We start from the raw sequence: 18,030 nt of genomic DNA on the forward strand, positions 1-18,030 counted from the left end.
AAAGGGCAGGTAGGTTGTGTTAAAAATTCGTAAAAGTGTGAGTAAGCTTCCAGTCAAAAGCGATTATTAAGTCTTAACTGTTCTTTATATTGACAAAACTCGTAGTAGAACTAAACGCATATTTCATAATAGTTAGACTTAATAATCGCTTTTGATTGGAAGCTTACTCACACTTTTACGGATTTATTATTCAACCTACCTGCCCCTTTCTAATAAAATAAAATGCAAATTAATCATGACTAAAATAGTAAAATATCACAAAACAAACAATCTAACACAAGCTCTAAAATCATAAATCAAAGCTCAAATCAAGGAAAGCTCATTTACGGTACATTAAATAAGAAATATAAGAAAAAAGATTAAAATAGAAAATTAAATGCATTAGGTAAAGATATTTTTACTTTTCAGGAATGCTTTCATGGACGGACTTATTATAGCATCTACTTTGACTAGGTAGTATTTTTATTCATAAAAGTTTTAAGTACTAATCACAAAAATTATAAGTTGTGACTTCCATGAAAATACATTTTTCTCGTATTTAATCGAAACCGATTAATATCCGGTAGGTTAGAACCGGTTCTCATCCATACGAAAAAAATATGTCTAGCATCATATTATATCCAGTTTTCTACGAATATAAAAAAATGTACAATTATAAGATTACAACCAATTTTTAGCCCATGCCTTGGGCATCTTGGGGCTAAAAAACTAGTTTTAATCTCATAATTGTACATATTATATCCGCGGAAAGCTGTTCATAACACGATGCAAGAAATAACTATTAATAGAAGACTATTTTCACAAAATCATGCCTTTTATGTAGATACAATTTTCAATTTAATAAAAAAAAATAATAATTTGATATGTTTAGCTGTAAATTTTTGTATGCAAATCTTATCTATATAAATGCATCTTATAAAATAGAATTTACAACAATTATACTTTTAATATACATTAATACGCCAAAACAAATGTTTAAAAGAAGAGATTCTCTTTTGGTTATCAAAAATTATTGCTGCCCTAAATTTTTTAAGGTTTTAGGAATTCCATTTGTTAAAAGATTTTTCAATTTTTTAGGTCCAATTTTTTTTTTAATTTTCTTTTTAATTTTGTTAAAAAATCACCCTGTATGTTCCAAAAAATACCTATATTTTTTAAAAATTTATCATTACATATTTTATAGTAACCCTATTTTTTCTATTTAATTTACATTTTGTATCTTTTCAGTTTGCTTGTGATGAAATTTTGATCTATGCGTGGTGAGGGCATTTGATGTTTTACAGACCACGTGACAGAGGTCGCAAGGTACACCCGGAGTAGTGAAATGTCTCGCTTCCACGTGGCGCTTGATAGTGGTGTTATAGCTGGACTCATAGCCACATTTCATACATTGGTAGATCCCGTTAGCATGCTTCATTATGTACTCTTTAATCAAATCTATAAAAAAAATAAAGGGATAAGACAATGGTCGATAATTTGATGTACATCTCCAATAATGATACACAAAATTTCACCTTCTGTAGATTACAATTAGGGGTTGAAACGTTTGGACACTCAATTAATGAAACAACCAATGAAAATTTGTTAAAGTCCCAAAGTTGTAAGGCCAACAAATTAAACAACATTATTAAAAACTTTGGGGACTAGTGTAATAAACAGCCCAATGTCTCCTCCCTACTCCCTGTTAGCCAGGCATATCTTATCTATAGATAAATACATTTATTGTAGTTGAACAACGAAAGATGGTTTGTTTCCCTTTAATTACTAGGCAGTAGTACAATTTCTGGCAATTACCTCCCTGAAAAATACAAATGAAAATTACCTTTTTTGTCCTGAATATTCATATCAGCCGGTAGCTCTATTTTTTCCTCGTTATAAGCGTCGCCTTGGCCGTTTGTCCACTCAGCTTTCTCGCCATCCACCTCCTGAATGCCGCCATGTTCCTGGGCACTCCATTCACCCAGCTCATATTCTTCCTCATCATTGAGTACGTCGTCAATACCAATGTCCTTGTCCTAAATTATATCATCAAATAGGTAGGTACGTGTTTTTACATTAAATTATGAAAAAACACTCAATATTTTGCAAAATCACATTCATTGAGAGAAGATGTAAAATGTTTAGGTAACAACTCTTGTGAAAATTATCATGTTTTAATAAAAAAATTTTGGACCATGGAAAGAAAACGAAGTATCGGGTTTCGTCTTATTTTTACAGTAGCTAACCGCAGGTTTAAGAAATTGGCCCCGCAGGGTTAGAACCCCCTGCAGGGGCTAGAAATAGGAGAAAAACTAATGTAAAAATATGACAAACCCGCCACTTCGTTTTCTTTCAATGATCAAATTTTTACCTCTATTCCATCCATTTGTTTGATTCCATTAAAATGTTTATTTGCGGTGGCCATTAACTCTTCTTTTTCTGAGGAAAGGTCTTCTTCGTTAGATATGTCTAAATATTAAGTTTTTATCAACAAAAGATTAAATAATGGTAATGAAACAAGAATGACAACATCATAAAAGCGAATCTCTGAAACGGTAGGACAAACGGACATTAACACTTGTATAGTGTCAGAACTGAATAATCAGAATTTTAATGTAGAAGAGTCGAAGCAAAATCGGACAATTTTAACATACAAAAATTTGTTGTCAAAAAGGTAAAAAATCATCATGTTTAAATGGACGAACTTTTTGATAACGCTTTCTAAGTTGTACCTAACTGTAATAGGATTCTTCATGCAAAGTTTAAAATCGATAGGACAAAATTCTAACATGCTTAAATTAACGGGGAAAAAACTATCCGTTTCGGACTTACGGACCGACCCTAACTATAGAAAAGCTTCGCTTTTGAAAGTTACTGTGTTGAAAATGTTTATTTGTAAGTTTGATTGTGTTTGAGTTACGTCATGTTTGTGCGTACACACGCAAGATTTAGCACTCGATGATGATACACAAAATTAACCCTGTAGTTTAGTGGTTGAAACGTTTGGATACTTAACTGAATGAACCAACCAATCAAAATTTATTAAAAATCCCCATAGTTGTTAAGCCAACAAATAAGAAAACCTTCTTATGAAACTTTGGAGACTGGTGTTATAAACAACAAAATGTCACCTCTCCCCGTGAGCTGCACTACTACAAAACTTAAAAGCTCGAAAAAAATGGACAAGAGTAACCTTTTTGATCTGGTGTTGCGGTGCCATTTTCATAGTTGGATTTCTGCAGTAGGGCCTCGAGACGACGCATCTTTGCAGCTGGCTCTCCTTGTTGTACACCATGCTGCTGTTGTAACCGTGAAGTAGGAGACAGCTGTTGTAAATGTTGTGGTGATGACCTGGGAGTCAACAACTTCTGCTTGGTGTTGTTGTTGTTAGTTCTTGGCGGCGGTGGTGTCTCTGATTTGGTTTTTGTTAAACCTGAAATAATTAAATTTCTCATAGATTACAGTATAAGGATGTAAATTTTCCTATTTTTACCTAAAAATCTAAAATCTCTTAGAAAAGTCATAATATAAGGTAATAACATTTAAATTAAACTCTAGCGAACAATCAAATTACCTATAGACGAGTATTAAAAAAATACTCAAACAAACCAGGAGAATATACTATGACTTTTAGAAGTAAAAAAATGGATGATAAATTGATATAAATGCCCAATGATTTTAAAAAAATATTAATTCTTCTGTATATGATTATCGGTTGAAAAGTTAGGACACTTTATTTACAGTCCAATAGATAATTCTGAATCACTTTGACTTTCATACGATTAATATAATCTCAATCTATCCTTTCTTTTCTTTTTTATAAAAGTTTAATAAGCTTTTTTCTCGTATTCATTCGAATCCGGTGGATAGGAACCGGTTCTCATCCATACGAAAAAACTATGTCTAGCATCGTATTATATCCAGCTTTCTACGAATATAGAAATGTACAATCATAAGATTAAAACTAGTTTTTTTAGCCGGTGACTTCGTCACCTCGGGGCTAAAAAAACTAGTTTTAATCTCATAATTGTACATTCTATATCCGCGGATAGCCGTTTATAATACGATGCGAGAAATAACTATTAGTGCCTTTAAAAAATTAGGTCCTTCTGCCCTACCATTTGTCAATTAAAATGTATACTGGCCTGCCATTGGTATTTTAGCCTGTGTATTGGCCTATCCTAGGTCATTTGAATTGTATGACGTCATTCTTTAAAAAGCTTCTAGGTTTTACAGTATTATTTTTTACCTTTAACTTTGAGATCCTGTGCAGTGAGAAGGAAGGATGTGAGATCCTGCTGGTCAACACTCACCTCTCCCATGTACATAAAGTTTAACACCTGCCATAGAGAAGAAAACAAAGTTAGTTAGAATTATACAATGACGTCCAAGAATTTTTTTATTGGGAGGGAGGGGGGTAAAAAATTGTTGAGGGGTAGTGTAAGAAGGGAGAGAAAAGGGGTGCTGTGCTGGTAAATCTATTATTTTTATAATTAAATGAGTTTTTATACTAACTTACTACCCCTCTGCTCTCTCTTGGATGACTTGGGTAGATAAAATTATGTGGAGGTATTACTGATTCTTTGTTTTTCAAGGTTAATATAGATCTTAATTAAGCTCTTATAACTCTTGATTAAAAATTTATAAATCACATGTTAGTTATTTTACTCTTTTCTTGGCCCCTATCACAAATAAAGTTTTGTAAAACCAGCCAATCATAAACCTTAGTATATTAATAGCTGCTATACCTACCTAAAATAAATTTTAGGTTTACAATATGTAACTAGGGCTAATAGACAAATGTGACCGACCTGTGTTAGCTCCTGAGCCTTGACTCCCCTGAGGTAGATGAGCGGATGTTGATTCTGTCCATGGGCCTTCAGTATGCTCTTGAAGAAGGGGCTACACGCTGATAGGATCAGCTTGTGGGCCTAATTAAAAGTTTGTGTAATAAATCATTTTTCTCGTATTTATACGAAACCGATTAAAATATCCGGTGGAATAGAACCGGTTCTCATCCCATACGAAAGAACTATGTCTAGCATCGTAGTTTTCTACGAATATAATAATGTACAATCATAAGAAGAAAAAAAAACAGTTAACCCGTGCCTTTGGCATCTCGGGGCTAAAAATCTGGTTTTAATCTTATAATTGTACATTTCTATACCCGCGGAAAGCTGTTTATAATATGATGTGAGAAATAACTAATATTAATCTGTAATTGTGGTGGATAGAAGGTCAATGTATGTAAATATCAACTATAACATGCTAAAAATTATGCCTAGCCTAAGACCAAAAAATATGTGATATATTTAAAAGAGTTTCCTTTAATATGTCAACACTATATTTTACATTCAATAGGGATATGTCTGAGTTCATTCATTTAACCATGGATCTTAAGGGATAAGACAATGGACGACAATATACAACATCCCCAATATTGATAAATAAATTTACCCCTCATAAGATAAAGATTATTGTTTGAAAAGATTGGAACAGTTGATAAATTAAATCAACCAATCAATATTTAATAAACATTTTATAAAACTTTGGGTACCATTTATTTTACAGTACAATGTGCCCTCCCTCCTTGCACTATCAAGAGGGGGGGGGGGGAAGTTCTGACACATTTGCGTAAACCTGGTGTATAGGCTTTATCTTTGGACTGAGAGGATAGGTTATTAGGGATAAAATCATTCTTATATGATGAATTTCCCCTAGATTTAAGATTTTTTCGATAGGCCTCCAGGTGGTCTCTGTACAGGTAAAAATGAAGAAAAAAATAGTTAGATGTCAGCTTATGAGACAAAATATGTATGCTTTTTCTTCAAATATGTGAATAACAATCAAAAAGAAGCATATTTTGTTTTATAAGTTAACCTCTAACTCTTCAAAAAAAATCTTTTTTTTATAATTTTTACCTGTACAGAGACCACCTGGAGGCCTGGAGCTCCGGAACCTTGAGGGCATATCTAAAAAATCTTAAATCTGGGGGAAATTCATCATATAAAAATGATTTTATCCCTAATAACCTATCTTCTCATTCCAAAGATAAAGCCTATACACCAAGTTTACGCAAATGTGTCAGAACTCCCCCCCCCCCCCCCCCTATCTAAAATGCTGAACAGACCTGAAGATGTGTATCCTCACAAACCAGAGAAACATCAAAGAAATCACTTTCTTCCCGAAGCTCTCGCAGGCTGTGACTGATGTTGGACTCGAACTCGTTCCACTTTAACCTGTAAAATAATATATTCACAAATGTATCATAATATATTTTATTTTGCTCATAAATGTTTTATCAAATTCTATAAATTAATAATTTGCGGTTAAACTCTTTATTTGTGTGTGATCAAAAATTTGCTTTAACTTTTTTATAGGTTATATTTTTGAGCTTTTTCTCTTAATGAAAAATCTAAAGATGCTCTGTATTAAGACAGTTGTAACTAGAGCTTTCCTTTCTCCCTAGCGGCTGTGGGAAGGAGGAGAGAATTTGAGAAAAACAACATTAAACCTTACGAAAACCTAAAATTTAAGAAAATAGCCTATAAATAATTCAGGACCTATATGAAGATTCTCTGCAAATAAGAACTAAATCGGTTAAATGGTTAGCGAGATCTTAACAGGCATATGCTACAGACAATATTAAAATTTGCTAGTCTCACCTATAATTATGTTCTACCATTTTGATTTTACAATTTTAATTCTGACTTGCTGACTAGATATGTAATAATTATATAAATATTATAAAAATATCAATAAAAATGCATTTTAAGGTCTGAAATAAAAATAATAAATTGTATAAAGTACAATATTCATATATCTTATATTCTTTTATAGATAGAGAATAGTCTAATATATAAGAGATTGGTAACCTTTAAAAGTTTTTAATGAATACTAAAATGATAAAAATCAATAAAATCTCAACTATCAAGTGTATCTATGTCAAAGCCTGCTGCGTAAAAACCAAGGAAAGCCAACGCAATGGTTGAAAAGAGTGTAGGCAATGCCCATGGCTAAACTAGCCAAGAGGAAAAAAGGAAAGCTTTCTTATCAATAATTTATTCATGTGTTGTAAGCTTACTTCTCTCCTAGCTACCTTCAATACAAAGTTGTGAAGAGATTAAGCTCCGATGCCGCGGTATATTTCAATAGATGTCGTCGTACATATGTAATATGCTTTTTTATTATTATAAAATCATCCGATTGAACCTAGTAATAGTGTCTTACTTTTATCTTTGTGACGTAACAAAACTCCATCTCTTTTTTAGGGGTTTCCTTTCCCACCTCCCCTCTCATCCTTCGATTTTTGTTACGTCACAAAGATAAAAAGTTAGACACTATTACTAGGTTCCATCCGATTGATCTGAATTTATTGATTCCTCTAACGACAAAGTACAATGTTATAAGCAAATTATCTCTGTTAATCATGTCCTAAAAATGTAAGCATGACCTTAAACAATACCCTGAGTTTTAGAACTTTTTCAACAAATTTACTTACAATTTTGTATCGATTTTTATACATTTATATTCTGATTATTCAGTTCTGACATTCTACAAGTGTTAATGTTCGTTTGTCTATACCATTTCAGAGCTTCGCTTTTATGAATGTTGTCATCCTTGTTATATTATATTCATTTTAATCTTCTCAATCCTTAAAGGTCATTTCTTTGGAGGTTTAAAAATAACATAAAGTCAACAAACATTTTCAATGAAAAATAAAAGCCTTAAATGTTCATCTATCTAGAAAAACTTTATTAATAAGGATGACTATAATCATTGATTTACAACCAATTTTAGCACAGCTTACAAAATCTAAATCATATAAAGCTGTATTTCGTTCCATATATTCTCAGATAATCTGTGGAAAATTATGGAAATTGTTAATTTGAACCCACTCTCGAATTTTTAAAGGCGAAGCTTTTCACTAATTTTAGTGAGGCAAAGAATTTTTAGTAAGGCAAAAGTTTTTTAAGAATCCACCTCAGTTTTCGCTATTTGATTTACTATTTTTATCAATAAGATAAAAGCGATACTTGCAAGATTATTTAATTCGCTATAATATAAAGATAAATTTTTCTCAAATCGCGAAATCTGGGGTCTGAAATTTGCGTCACCCGTCCAACAAGGCGCATTACCGCGTACGACCGCGAGAAATGGCAATATCTGGTCCACTATCACAATAATTGATATTGATATTGTTGTGGGGGTATTTATTCCTTTAATCAAAGAACAGAGGTGAATTCTTAAAAAAAATTTGCCCCACTAATCGCTTAGTGGGGCAAAATTGTTTTCGTGAAAAATCCTCCAAAATCACATAAAAAAATCTACAAAATTAAATAAAATCTTATGTTAATAACCCTTCTATGATTTTGTTTAATTTTTGTATATTTTTAATGTGATTTTTGTGGATTTTTCACGAAAACAATTTTGCCCCACTAAGCGATTAGTGGGGAAAAATTTTTTTAAGAATCAACCTCTGATCTTTCATTAAAGTAAGTAGAGGGATAGTTTTCGCTGCCGTATTAATAATTGCAATTCTGATCACTAGATAAAGATATACATTATACAAAAAAAATGAGGTACCAAAAAATAATTAGTGGAGATTTTTTTGTTTTCTGGGGGGTGTCCCAAGAAAATAGCTTAAAACCATCGCAGGACCAGTAGGTATATTCCCTGAAGAGATGAGCCCAATCGATGCAGGGGTTACTGAGATCTTAAGCTTCAGACATCGTTCTACTGTGTATTATAGAAAGCAAGATGAGAGCTAAATTAATCTTTCTCCAATCGTAAATTTTAAAAGCGAAGCTTTTCTATAATTAGCGTCGGTCCGTCCGTACGCCCGTCCGTGACGGACAGCTTTTTTCGTTAATTTAGACATGTTAGAATTGTCCTATCGATTTCAAACTTTGCATGTAGTAGGTAGATAGGTACGATTTAGAAAGCGTAGCAACTCTATTATCGTTTCCAGAATGTCCGTACGTCCATTTTAAACATTTTGGTTTTTAACTTTTTTAACAATTAATTATTATATGATATGATAATCCGATTAATTTGATTTTTGGATTCTGTTCCTAGGACAGGAGACGAAACAAGTGTCTCAAAAATCAGCCATGTGACGTCATAAAAGTAAGGGAGATAAAAGAAGAAGTGAGAAAGGAAACACCTAGAAAAGAGATGGAAAATACCTTATTTTCATGACATCACAAGACTGCTTTTTGGGGCACTTTGTCCCTCTCCATTATCCTGGATTTAAGCAGTTTTTATTCGACTTATATTTATTTATATTCTGTACAAGTGTTAATGTTTTTTTTGTAATGTCCTACCGTTTCAGAGCTTCGCTTTTATGGATGTTGTCATTATCGTTAACTTGACAAACTAAATTATAGAGAAGAATGTAAATCAATATTTTTTCCAGTATGGCCTTGATATCAATTAGTATCCGCTGGATTAGAACTCAGGTGGATTCTTTAAAAAAATTAGGATTACTTAGTGAGGCAAAATTATTTTTGTAAAAAAAATCCTCTAAAATAAAATAAATAATCTACAAAAAAAAAAGGTAATATATGTTTTTCTCAGTTGTAATCAAAGTTCGACTTCTAAAATGTTTTTCTGATTCACCTCCCTACTGAGCATCTACTCAGAACTCAATATATCCGTCTGTCTGATAAGTTCTTTTTTTCCTCACATCTACGTGGCTCTTCTTCAATTATTTTCATGAGCTTAAGGTTTTTTTTGTTTTCATTTTGTAGAAAGGTTAAAACCATCCCTGAAAAATTAAACCCTAAAAATTGTTTAAATTTGAATGAAACATAAACGGAAACCTATATTATTTCATTTTGTTTTGCTCATTTGTAATGTCTTGAAACTATTTCTTCAAAACATGCATTTCTTGTAAAACTAAGTCTTGAATATTTAGAGGCTGTAGTTCCCAGAGAGAGAGAGAGAGAGGGGACAATGGGCTGTTTATTACACTAGTCCCCAAAGTTTTATAATTGCATTTTCGTAATCGTTGGCTTTACAACTTTGGGAACTTTAGTGAATTTTTTTTGGTTGGTTCATTAGGTTGAGTCTTCAAACGTTTCAACCATTATTTCTAATGTACAGAAGGGGTAATTGTTTGTATCATCATTGGGGATATGCATAAGTTTAACGGCCATTGTCTTATCCCTGGAGGTACCGCTGGGCCCCAAACCTAAAAGCATACATGTGTGGAGTGCATGAGATACAAAATGGATTTATGCCTAAACAATTGTTTATATGTTCTTATAATGAAGCAAGAAATTATAGCTTAGCCTTAGTGGCTCTAAAAAAGGAAACTTAAATTAACATGGACAACATCCATTAGTAGCGAATCCAAAATTATGAATGGATGTCGGAAAAAAGTTACTTTATAACAATGTCATACTGAAAAATCTAGGAATCGATCTAGCACCGCAATTCATAGACAAATATTAATGAAATATGAGTATATTCAATCCCTGATAATTTCAGCCGTCAATCCTGAATAGAAATCGAGAAAATCACGAAAAACTTAATCTCTAGAAATCGATCTAGCACCCCAATCAATAGACAAATCTTAATAAAATTTTGTGAAAATGTGAAGAATATAAAATTAATTAATTTCTGAAAATTCCAGCTCTCTATCTTGAAAAAGAGTTCAGAAAATCACGAAAACTGGAAAATCTAGGAACCAGTCTAGTACCCGAAAAAGCAAACAGATGAACAAAACAAAGTATAGATAAGATGAGCATATGCCATAGGAATCTTCACTAAAAATTTTAGCTGTCTATCCTGAATAGGAGCCGAGTCCATAGCATTACGGACAGACAGATTGACTGACTGACGGACGGACAGGAAAAGTGAATTATAGAGTATCTATAAGATACTAAAAAGATAGTTAAGATGCAATTTACAACGATTAATTGAAGAAATGTTGTATTAATTTTTTTATTCTTGGTTTAAATTTTTGGCTGCTTTGTTTACTTTTAAGTATTTTGTATGGGAAAGGTTTAAAGTTTTACTCCGATCCATGGGTTTAGCAGAGAGAGAGAGAGACGGAGTAAAACCTCTTTTTAATGCAGACTCAGTAAATTATAATAGTCATGGGTAGAGACACAGAGTGAAAACAATATTTTTAATATAGATACTATAGATTAGTTATTATAGTCATGGGTATAGACACAGATTGAGAATAATATTTTTAATATAGATACTATAGTTTAGTTATAATAGTCATGGGTATAGACACAGAGTGAGAATAATATTTTTAATATAGATACTATAGTTTAGTTATAATAGTCATGGGTAGAGACACAGAGTGAGAATAATATTTTTAGTATAGATACTATAGATTAGTTATTATAGTCATGGGTAGAGACACAGAGTGAGAACAATATTTTTAATATAGATCTATAGTTTAGTTATTATAGTCATGGGTAGAGACACAGAGTGAGAACAATATTTTTAATGTAGATACTATAGATTAGTTATTATAGTCATGGGTAGAGACACAGAGTGAGAACAATATTTTTAATATAGATCTATAGTTTAGTTATTATAGTCATGGGTAGAGACACAGAGTGAGAACAATATCTTTAATATAGATATTATAGTTTAGTTATTATAGTCATGGGTAGAGACAGAGAGTGAGAATAATATTTTTAATATAGATACTATAGTTTAGTTATTATAGTCATGGGTAGAGACACAGAGTGAGAACAATATTTTTAATATAGATACTATAGATTAGTTATTATAGTCATGGGTAGAGACACAGAGTGAGAACAATATTTTTAATATAGATACTATAGATTAGTTATTATAGTCATGGGTAGAGACACAGAGTGAGAACAATATTTTTATTATAGATATTATAGTTTAGTTCTACTAGTCATGGGTAGAGACACAGAGTGAGAACAATATTTTTAATAAAGATATTATAGTTCAGTTTTTATAGTCATGGGTAGAGACACAGAGTGAGAACAATATTTTTAATATAGATACTATAGTTTAGTTATAATAGTCATGGGTATAGACACAGAGTGAGAATAATATTTTTAATATAGATACTATAGTTTAGTTATAATAGTCATGGGTAGAGACACAGAGTGAGAATAATATTTTTAGTATAGATACTATAGATTAGTTATTATAGTCATGGGTAGAGACACAGAGTGAGAACAATATTTTTAATATAGATCTATAGTTTAGTTCTACTAGTCATGGGTAGAGACACAGAGTGAGAACAATATTTTTAATATAGATACTATAGATTAGTTATTATAGTCATGGGTAGAGACACAGAGTGAGAACAATATTTTTAATATAGATATTATAGTTTAGTTCTACTAGTCATGGGTAGAGACACATACTATAGATTAGTTATTATAGTCATGGGTAGAGACACAGAGTGAGAATAATATTTTTAATATATATACTATAGATTAGTTATTATAGTCATGGGTAGAGACACAGAGTGAGAACAATATTTTTAATAAAGATATTATAGTTCAGTTTTTATAGTCATGGGTAGAGACACAGAGTGAGAACAATATTTTTAATATAGATACTATAGATTAGTTATTATAGTCATGGGTAGAGACACAGAGTGAGAACAATATTTTTAATATAGATACTATAGTTTAGTTATAATAGTCATGGGTATAGACACAGAGTGAGAATAATATTTTTGATATAGATACTATAGTTTAGTTATAATAGTCATGGGTAGAGACACAGAGTGAGAATAATATTTTTAGTATAGATACTATAGATTAGTTATTATAGTCATGGGTAGAGACACAGAGTGAGAACAATATTTTTGATATAGATCTATAGTTTAGTTATTATAGTTATTATAGATATTATAGTTTAGTTCTACTAGTCATGGGTAGAGACACATACTATAGATTAGTTATTATAGTCATGGGTAGAGACACAGAGTGAGAACAATATTTTTAATATAGATATTATAGTTTAGTTCTACTAGTCATGGGTAGAGACACATACTATAGATTAGTTATTATAGTCATGGGTAGAGACACAGAGTGAGAACAATATTTTTAATATAGATATTATAGTTTAGTTCTACTAGACATGGGTAGAGACACATACTATAGATTAGTTATTATAGTCATGGGTAGAGACACAGAGTGAGAATAATATTTTTAATATAGATACTATAGATTAGTTATTATAGTCATGGGTAGAGACACAGAGTGAGAACAATATTTTTAATAAAGATATTATAGTTCAGTTTTTATAGTCATGGGTAGAGACACAGAGTGAGAACAATATTTTTAATATAGATACTATAGTTTAGTTATTATAGTCATGGGTAGAGACACAGAGTGAGAACAATATTTTTAATATAGATACTATAGTTTAGTTATACTAGTCATGGGTAGAGACACAGAGTGAGAACAATATTTTTAATAAAGATATTATAGTTCAGTTTTTATAGTCTTGGGTAGAGACACAGAGTGAGAATAATATTTTTAATATAGATACTATAGTTTAGTTATTATAGTCATGGGTAGAGACACAGAGTGAGAACAATATTTTTAATATAGATACTATAGTTTAGTTATTATAGTCATGGGTAGAGACACAGAGTGAGAACAATATTTTTAATATAGATACTATAGTTTAGTTCTACTAGTCATGGGTATAGACACAGAGTGAGAACAATATTTTTGATATAGATACGATAGTCAAAGTCTAATTATGATTTCCTTACCATTGAGGTACATTTTAGAAATCCTAGCAAGTTTAGTTATCAATCCCTCGTCAGAAAGTTTTATTTGGGTTCATTGCTGGATAAATAGAGCAACTTTAAAACGTAGAAAAGCAGGGATATAACCAACAAGCAAAATAAATCTAGAATAACTTTTTGGGGGCCAGATGTAAAGGTCGTCAATTCTACTATGTATTGGCCTTCAACGACAGCTAAAGCACTTATAGATATAGTTTTTTTAGCCGGTGCCTCCGGCACCTCGGGGCTAAAAAAACTAGTTTTAATCTTATAATTGTACATTCTATATCCGCGGAAAGCCGTTTATGATAACTATTCTCGTATTCATCCGGTGGATAGGAACCGGTTCTCATCCATATGAAAAAACTATGTCTAGCATCGTATTATATCCAGCTTTCTACGAATATAAAAATGTACAATCATAAGATTTAAACCAGTTTTTTAGCTGGTGCCTTCGGAACCTCGGGGCTAAAAAAACTAGTTTTAATCTTATAATTGTACATTGTATATCCGCGGAAAGCCGTTTATAATACGATGCGAGAAATAACTATTCTATGCACTTATATACATTGCATAATGATTAAACAATGAAATATAATAAATTCTGCTGACAACCTTGTTTGCGTTTTTCCATTAATAATATAAGTATGATTTTATACACTATTTATTAGTAAAGTTTTTTTTCAATTTCAAAATTAAAAATTTTTCATCATTACTTTGTTAACAAAGATGCAACATTCGGATAAGCAAAGGAAATTCAGACTTCTGTTGACAATCTATTTAAGTTGTTCAGGAAAATAACGTTTGTGAATAAAATGCTTATAAACAAAATATTTGTCTAATAATTAGTTATGTTTTGCAGCTGACTAAAGGGCTGCCATTTTAAAACTCTGTATAATCCTGCGGATATCTACGTGTATTGGAAACGATTAAGAGTTGCTACGCTATCTAAATCGTACCTAACTTCTACAGGAATCACCATACAAAGTTTAAAATCTAAAGGACAATTCTAATATACCTAAATTAACGAAAAAAGCTATCTGTTCTAGACAGATGTACGGACAGACGGACGGACAGGCCCTGATTATAGAAAAGCTTCGCTTTTCAAATTGTCTAAAGTCTTGTTTGCATTTCAAAGTATAAGGGAAAGTCATTCTTTACGCAACTATGTCTTTAGTAAACACAGTTTCAAAATACAACTATCAGTTTAATTATCAGTTATAACTGTCAGTTACATTAAACCAAATCTAGAGTGATAAGTATAAGCTAAAAGTAACATGCTTCAATTTAATTTAATTTTCTCTTAAAAAGAATTATTAAAAGTATAACGCGATGAATAAAATTTTAAAATGCAAAAATATAGAGTGATATAACCGAATCTCTATAGATATTCTTTGTGTTGTAAAAAGTAAAAAGTGAGATAGGGAGATGAAAATTGGCTTTCAAGCAATTGATAAATTTTGTAAAATTATTAAATTTAACATTTGAAGGATAAATCATTTTATGGAGCAGCTATTTTTTTAACTTTTAATTATTACATAACTGTGCCATATGATTTTTTAAAAAACTGGACACATTAATATCATTGGACTTTAAACCTACTTTATGGTTTGTACAGCAATTAATAATGTTTTCTAATTATTATGTAATGGAAAAGAAAATTTTTTTTTTGTATTGCTTTATGTTGTGACAAAAATATTCCAATCTTGTATTGGTAGTTTTATTAGTACAAACATAAATAATATACAGTAGTTTTCATTCAATAAATAATGATACTAATTTTCGAAGGTTTTTTTATATTTTCATTTTCTAAAGGTGGGCCGGGGGAAAATAAATCTTCCCCTATTTATATCCTTTTGAGGCACCCCTTCCCCCCCCCCCCCCCACAACTCTAACAAATATCCACGCCCCAGATTTGAGTAGTACTATTTCTAAAATATTTAGTCACATTGGTTCAGCCTTTTAAAGATTCTACTGAAAAAATATGAAACTTCTTTAGTGTATACTATGTTAGTGAAACCAATTTTTAAACAATAATCATTTACAAGCTTAGAAATTTATTTGGGGTCTTAAAAGATGGTTTAATGGGGGTAACCCAACAGCATTTAACAACCCAAAGACTGTAAATAACAAGTTAATATAATGACCAATGCAAAAGAAAACCAAGGTTCGGTACCAGGGCTGTGACGGTTATTGGGTGGCTTAATAAGCCGAACGGCTAATGGGAGGTAAAATTTCATGACTGCGGCTATAACTTATTGGGTTGCTGAATTATATGCCACTGAGGCGGCATATAGCTGTGAGTGACTATGCTATATGGAACTCAAACAAATTAATCTGACCACTTTTTTACTTTATAGATCCAGATCACCATTGTATGTGTTTTTCCTTGTTTTAAGTCGTAAAAGTATTAAAGGCTTGGATTATATTCTTAATGCATATTAAATTTTACAAAGCATAGAGTAGACAGGCTTTAACAGGATTTTTCTACCCAAAATGATCTTTCAAAGCTAAAGAGATGCTAAGAAAAGAAGTCAATTTATATTTTAAAATGCAATTGTTAATTATTTTTTCATTGCTTCTTGTAATTTTGAAATAAAATACATAGCATACTCTACCTTATCCAACCATTTTACATTGTTGATTAATTAACATATTTTAAAAGCTTTCAGCCCACTAAGAAACTGAAAAATGTCCGTCTACTCCTTCATTCTAAAACCATTAAGACAGACAGATAAAAAACACTTTACAAGTTTTACAACTGAGATGTTTCTCTTTTTTTTTCTCCCCCGCCTTTTCTTCCCACTTTCCCGTGGCCAATGACATTTTTTTCAGGGAAGTAAGGGACAATAGAAAATTAATTAATCTTCTTACTCACTCCTCGTTTCCCTCAATATTTAAAAGCTAGTAAAGTTAAGATTTAGTTTACAATAAAAGTCCAATTTAACCTATATTGTCCTATCTCTGTAATCCATGGAATTGGTTGTCTGCGGGGGGGGGGGTAAGATTAACTTTAAAAACTGGTCATTTTTCCGTCACTTTAGTATGTTGTACTCCTTTGTCGCAATCAAAGGTTAAAGTGAAGATATTGAAAAAGTCACGCATTAAATTCAATATTCATACCATAACCAAAAATAGTTGATAAAATTCAGTTAAAAGCAGTTTAGACATTATCGTCGTATGTACATTTGGGTAGGGCAATTCAATATGCACCATTTTTTGGCGAGCATGGGAAAAATGTACAATGGGATTTTTATAGATTTTTCAGTTGATAGTGTACTTTCAAAAACCTTTTAGGTGCTTTGGTTCTTATGAAATAGTAAGCCAATACAGTTTCCAATACGGAAAGGGGGTGGGAGGGTAATAACAACCCCCTCGTTAAACCAAGTGCACGACATTAAAGTATTATTATGTATATCAAGAGCTTATGCATTCTGTTCTTGATGATTTTCATCCTGTAGGGCTGGGTCAGCAAGTTAAAAAAAATTTAGGCCAAAAAAAACTAAAATACTACTTCTAAAAGTTTAATTAATTTTATTACGAATAAGAAGAAATTAATTAGTTAAAAATTCCTAAAAAATGCGATGTGAATTACTGTGGAGGCGAGGCAAATTATAAACTTACATAAGTACAGCTATCTTTATGAAACAACCACCAAAAGTTCAGGGAAGGTGGGGACAATAGCAGCAAAATTAATTACAAACAAATATTTCACTTAAGAAATACAAGCTAAAAATGGCAGATTTCTTTCAATTGGGAAGTGGTGAAATTATTTTCTTGAATTGTCTTATCCATCTATCCCTGAGTACAACAGCACTACAGCAAAAACAACAGCGGTGGTGAGTGATATAATTGAAAACTACTCACACTAAGACTACAAATCCAACAACCAGTCACAATTTTTATCTCAACATAAAAACTCCTAATTGGGAATTCTTGGTTGATAAAGTACAACAGTTGATAATAGTTATTTATCGCATCGTATTATAGACAGCATTCCGTGGATATTAAATAAACAATTATAAAGGACTGAAGGCATAGGCTAACAAAACTAGTATACATTTTATGATTTTTATTTTAACATTCATGAAAAATTGTCTGTAATACGATGCCACGATTGATTTTTCAGTATGGTTGAGAACTGGTTCTAATCCAGTGGATAATAATCGGTTTGGGAGCCATACTGAAAATATAATTAATAGTTGTACTAAATGCTTGCGACATACGATTTATAAAGATATTATTGTGTTAATTGTAAAGTTGTGATAAAAAAGATCCTGTGTGATGCAATTGTA

The 18,030-nt window shown here is 31.4% G+C and overlaps 1 protein-coding gene across 1 annotated transcript; it reads right to left on the minus strand.

Moving 5' to 3' along the window:
- Positions 1-1,200: 1,200 nt before the first annotated feature.
- LOC145319917 (uncharacterized) lies at positions 1,201-6,759 on the minus strand. Its single transcript, XM_080162322.1, has 8 exons — positions 6,645-6,759; positions 6,110-6,218; positions 4,791-4,910; positions 4,229-4,319; positions 3,173-3,412; positions 2,351-2,448; positions 1,823-2,015; positions 1,201-1,437 (listed from the first exon to the last, which is right to left on the minus strand). The coding sequence occupies exons 1-8, from the start codon at positions 6,662-6,664 to the stop codon at positions 1,202-1,204; spliced, it is 1,107 nt and encodes a 368-aa protein (XP_080018448.1). The 5' UTR covers positions 6,665-6,759; the 3' UTR covers position 1,201.
- Between the last annotated feature and the right edge of the window lie 11,271 nt (positions 6,760-18,030).

The sequence above is a fragment of the Acartia tonsa genome, chromosome 1, assembly GCF_053477335.1.
Source record: "Acartia tonsa isolate MP-2025a chromosome 1, ASM5347733v1, whole genome shotgun sequence".
NCBI lineage: Eukaryota > Metazoa > Arthropoda > Copepoda > Calanoida > Acartiidae > Acartia > Acartia tonsa.

Bases quoted from the DNA above. Each gene is read 5' to 3' on its own strand.
- LOC145319917 (XM_080162322.1), bottom strand. From the start codon at position 6,664: ATGGTAGAACATAATTATAG. The intron at 4,320-4,790 runs GTCGGTCACATT...TCTCTATGGCAG, and splicing joins AGGCTCAGGAGCTAACACAG to GTGTTAAACTTTATGTACAT. The intron at 1,438-1,822 runs GTAATTTTCATT...TTTTTTTTATAG, and splicing joins GAATATTCAGGACAAAAAAG to ATTTGATTAAAGAGTACATA.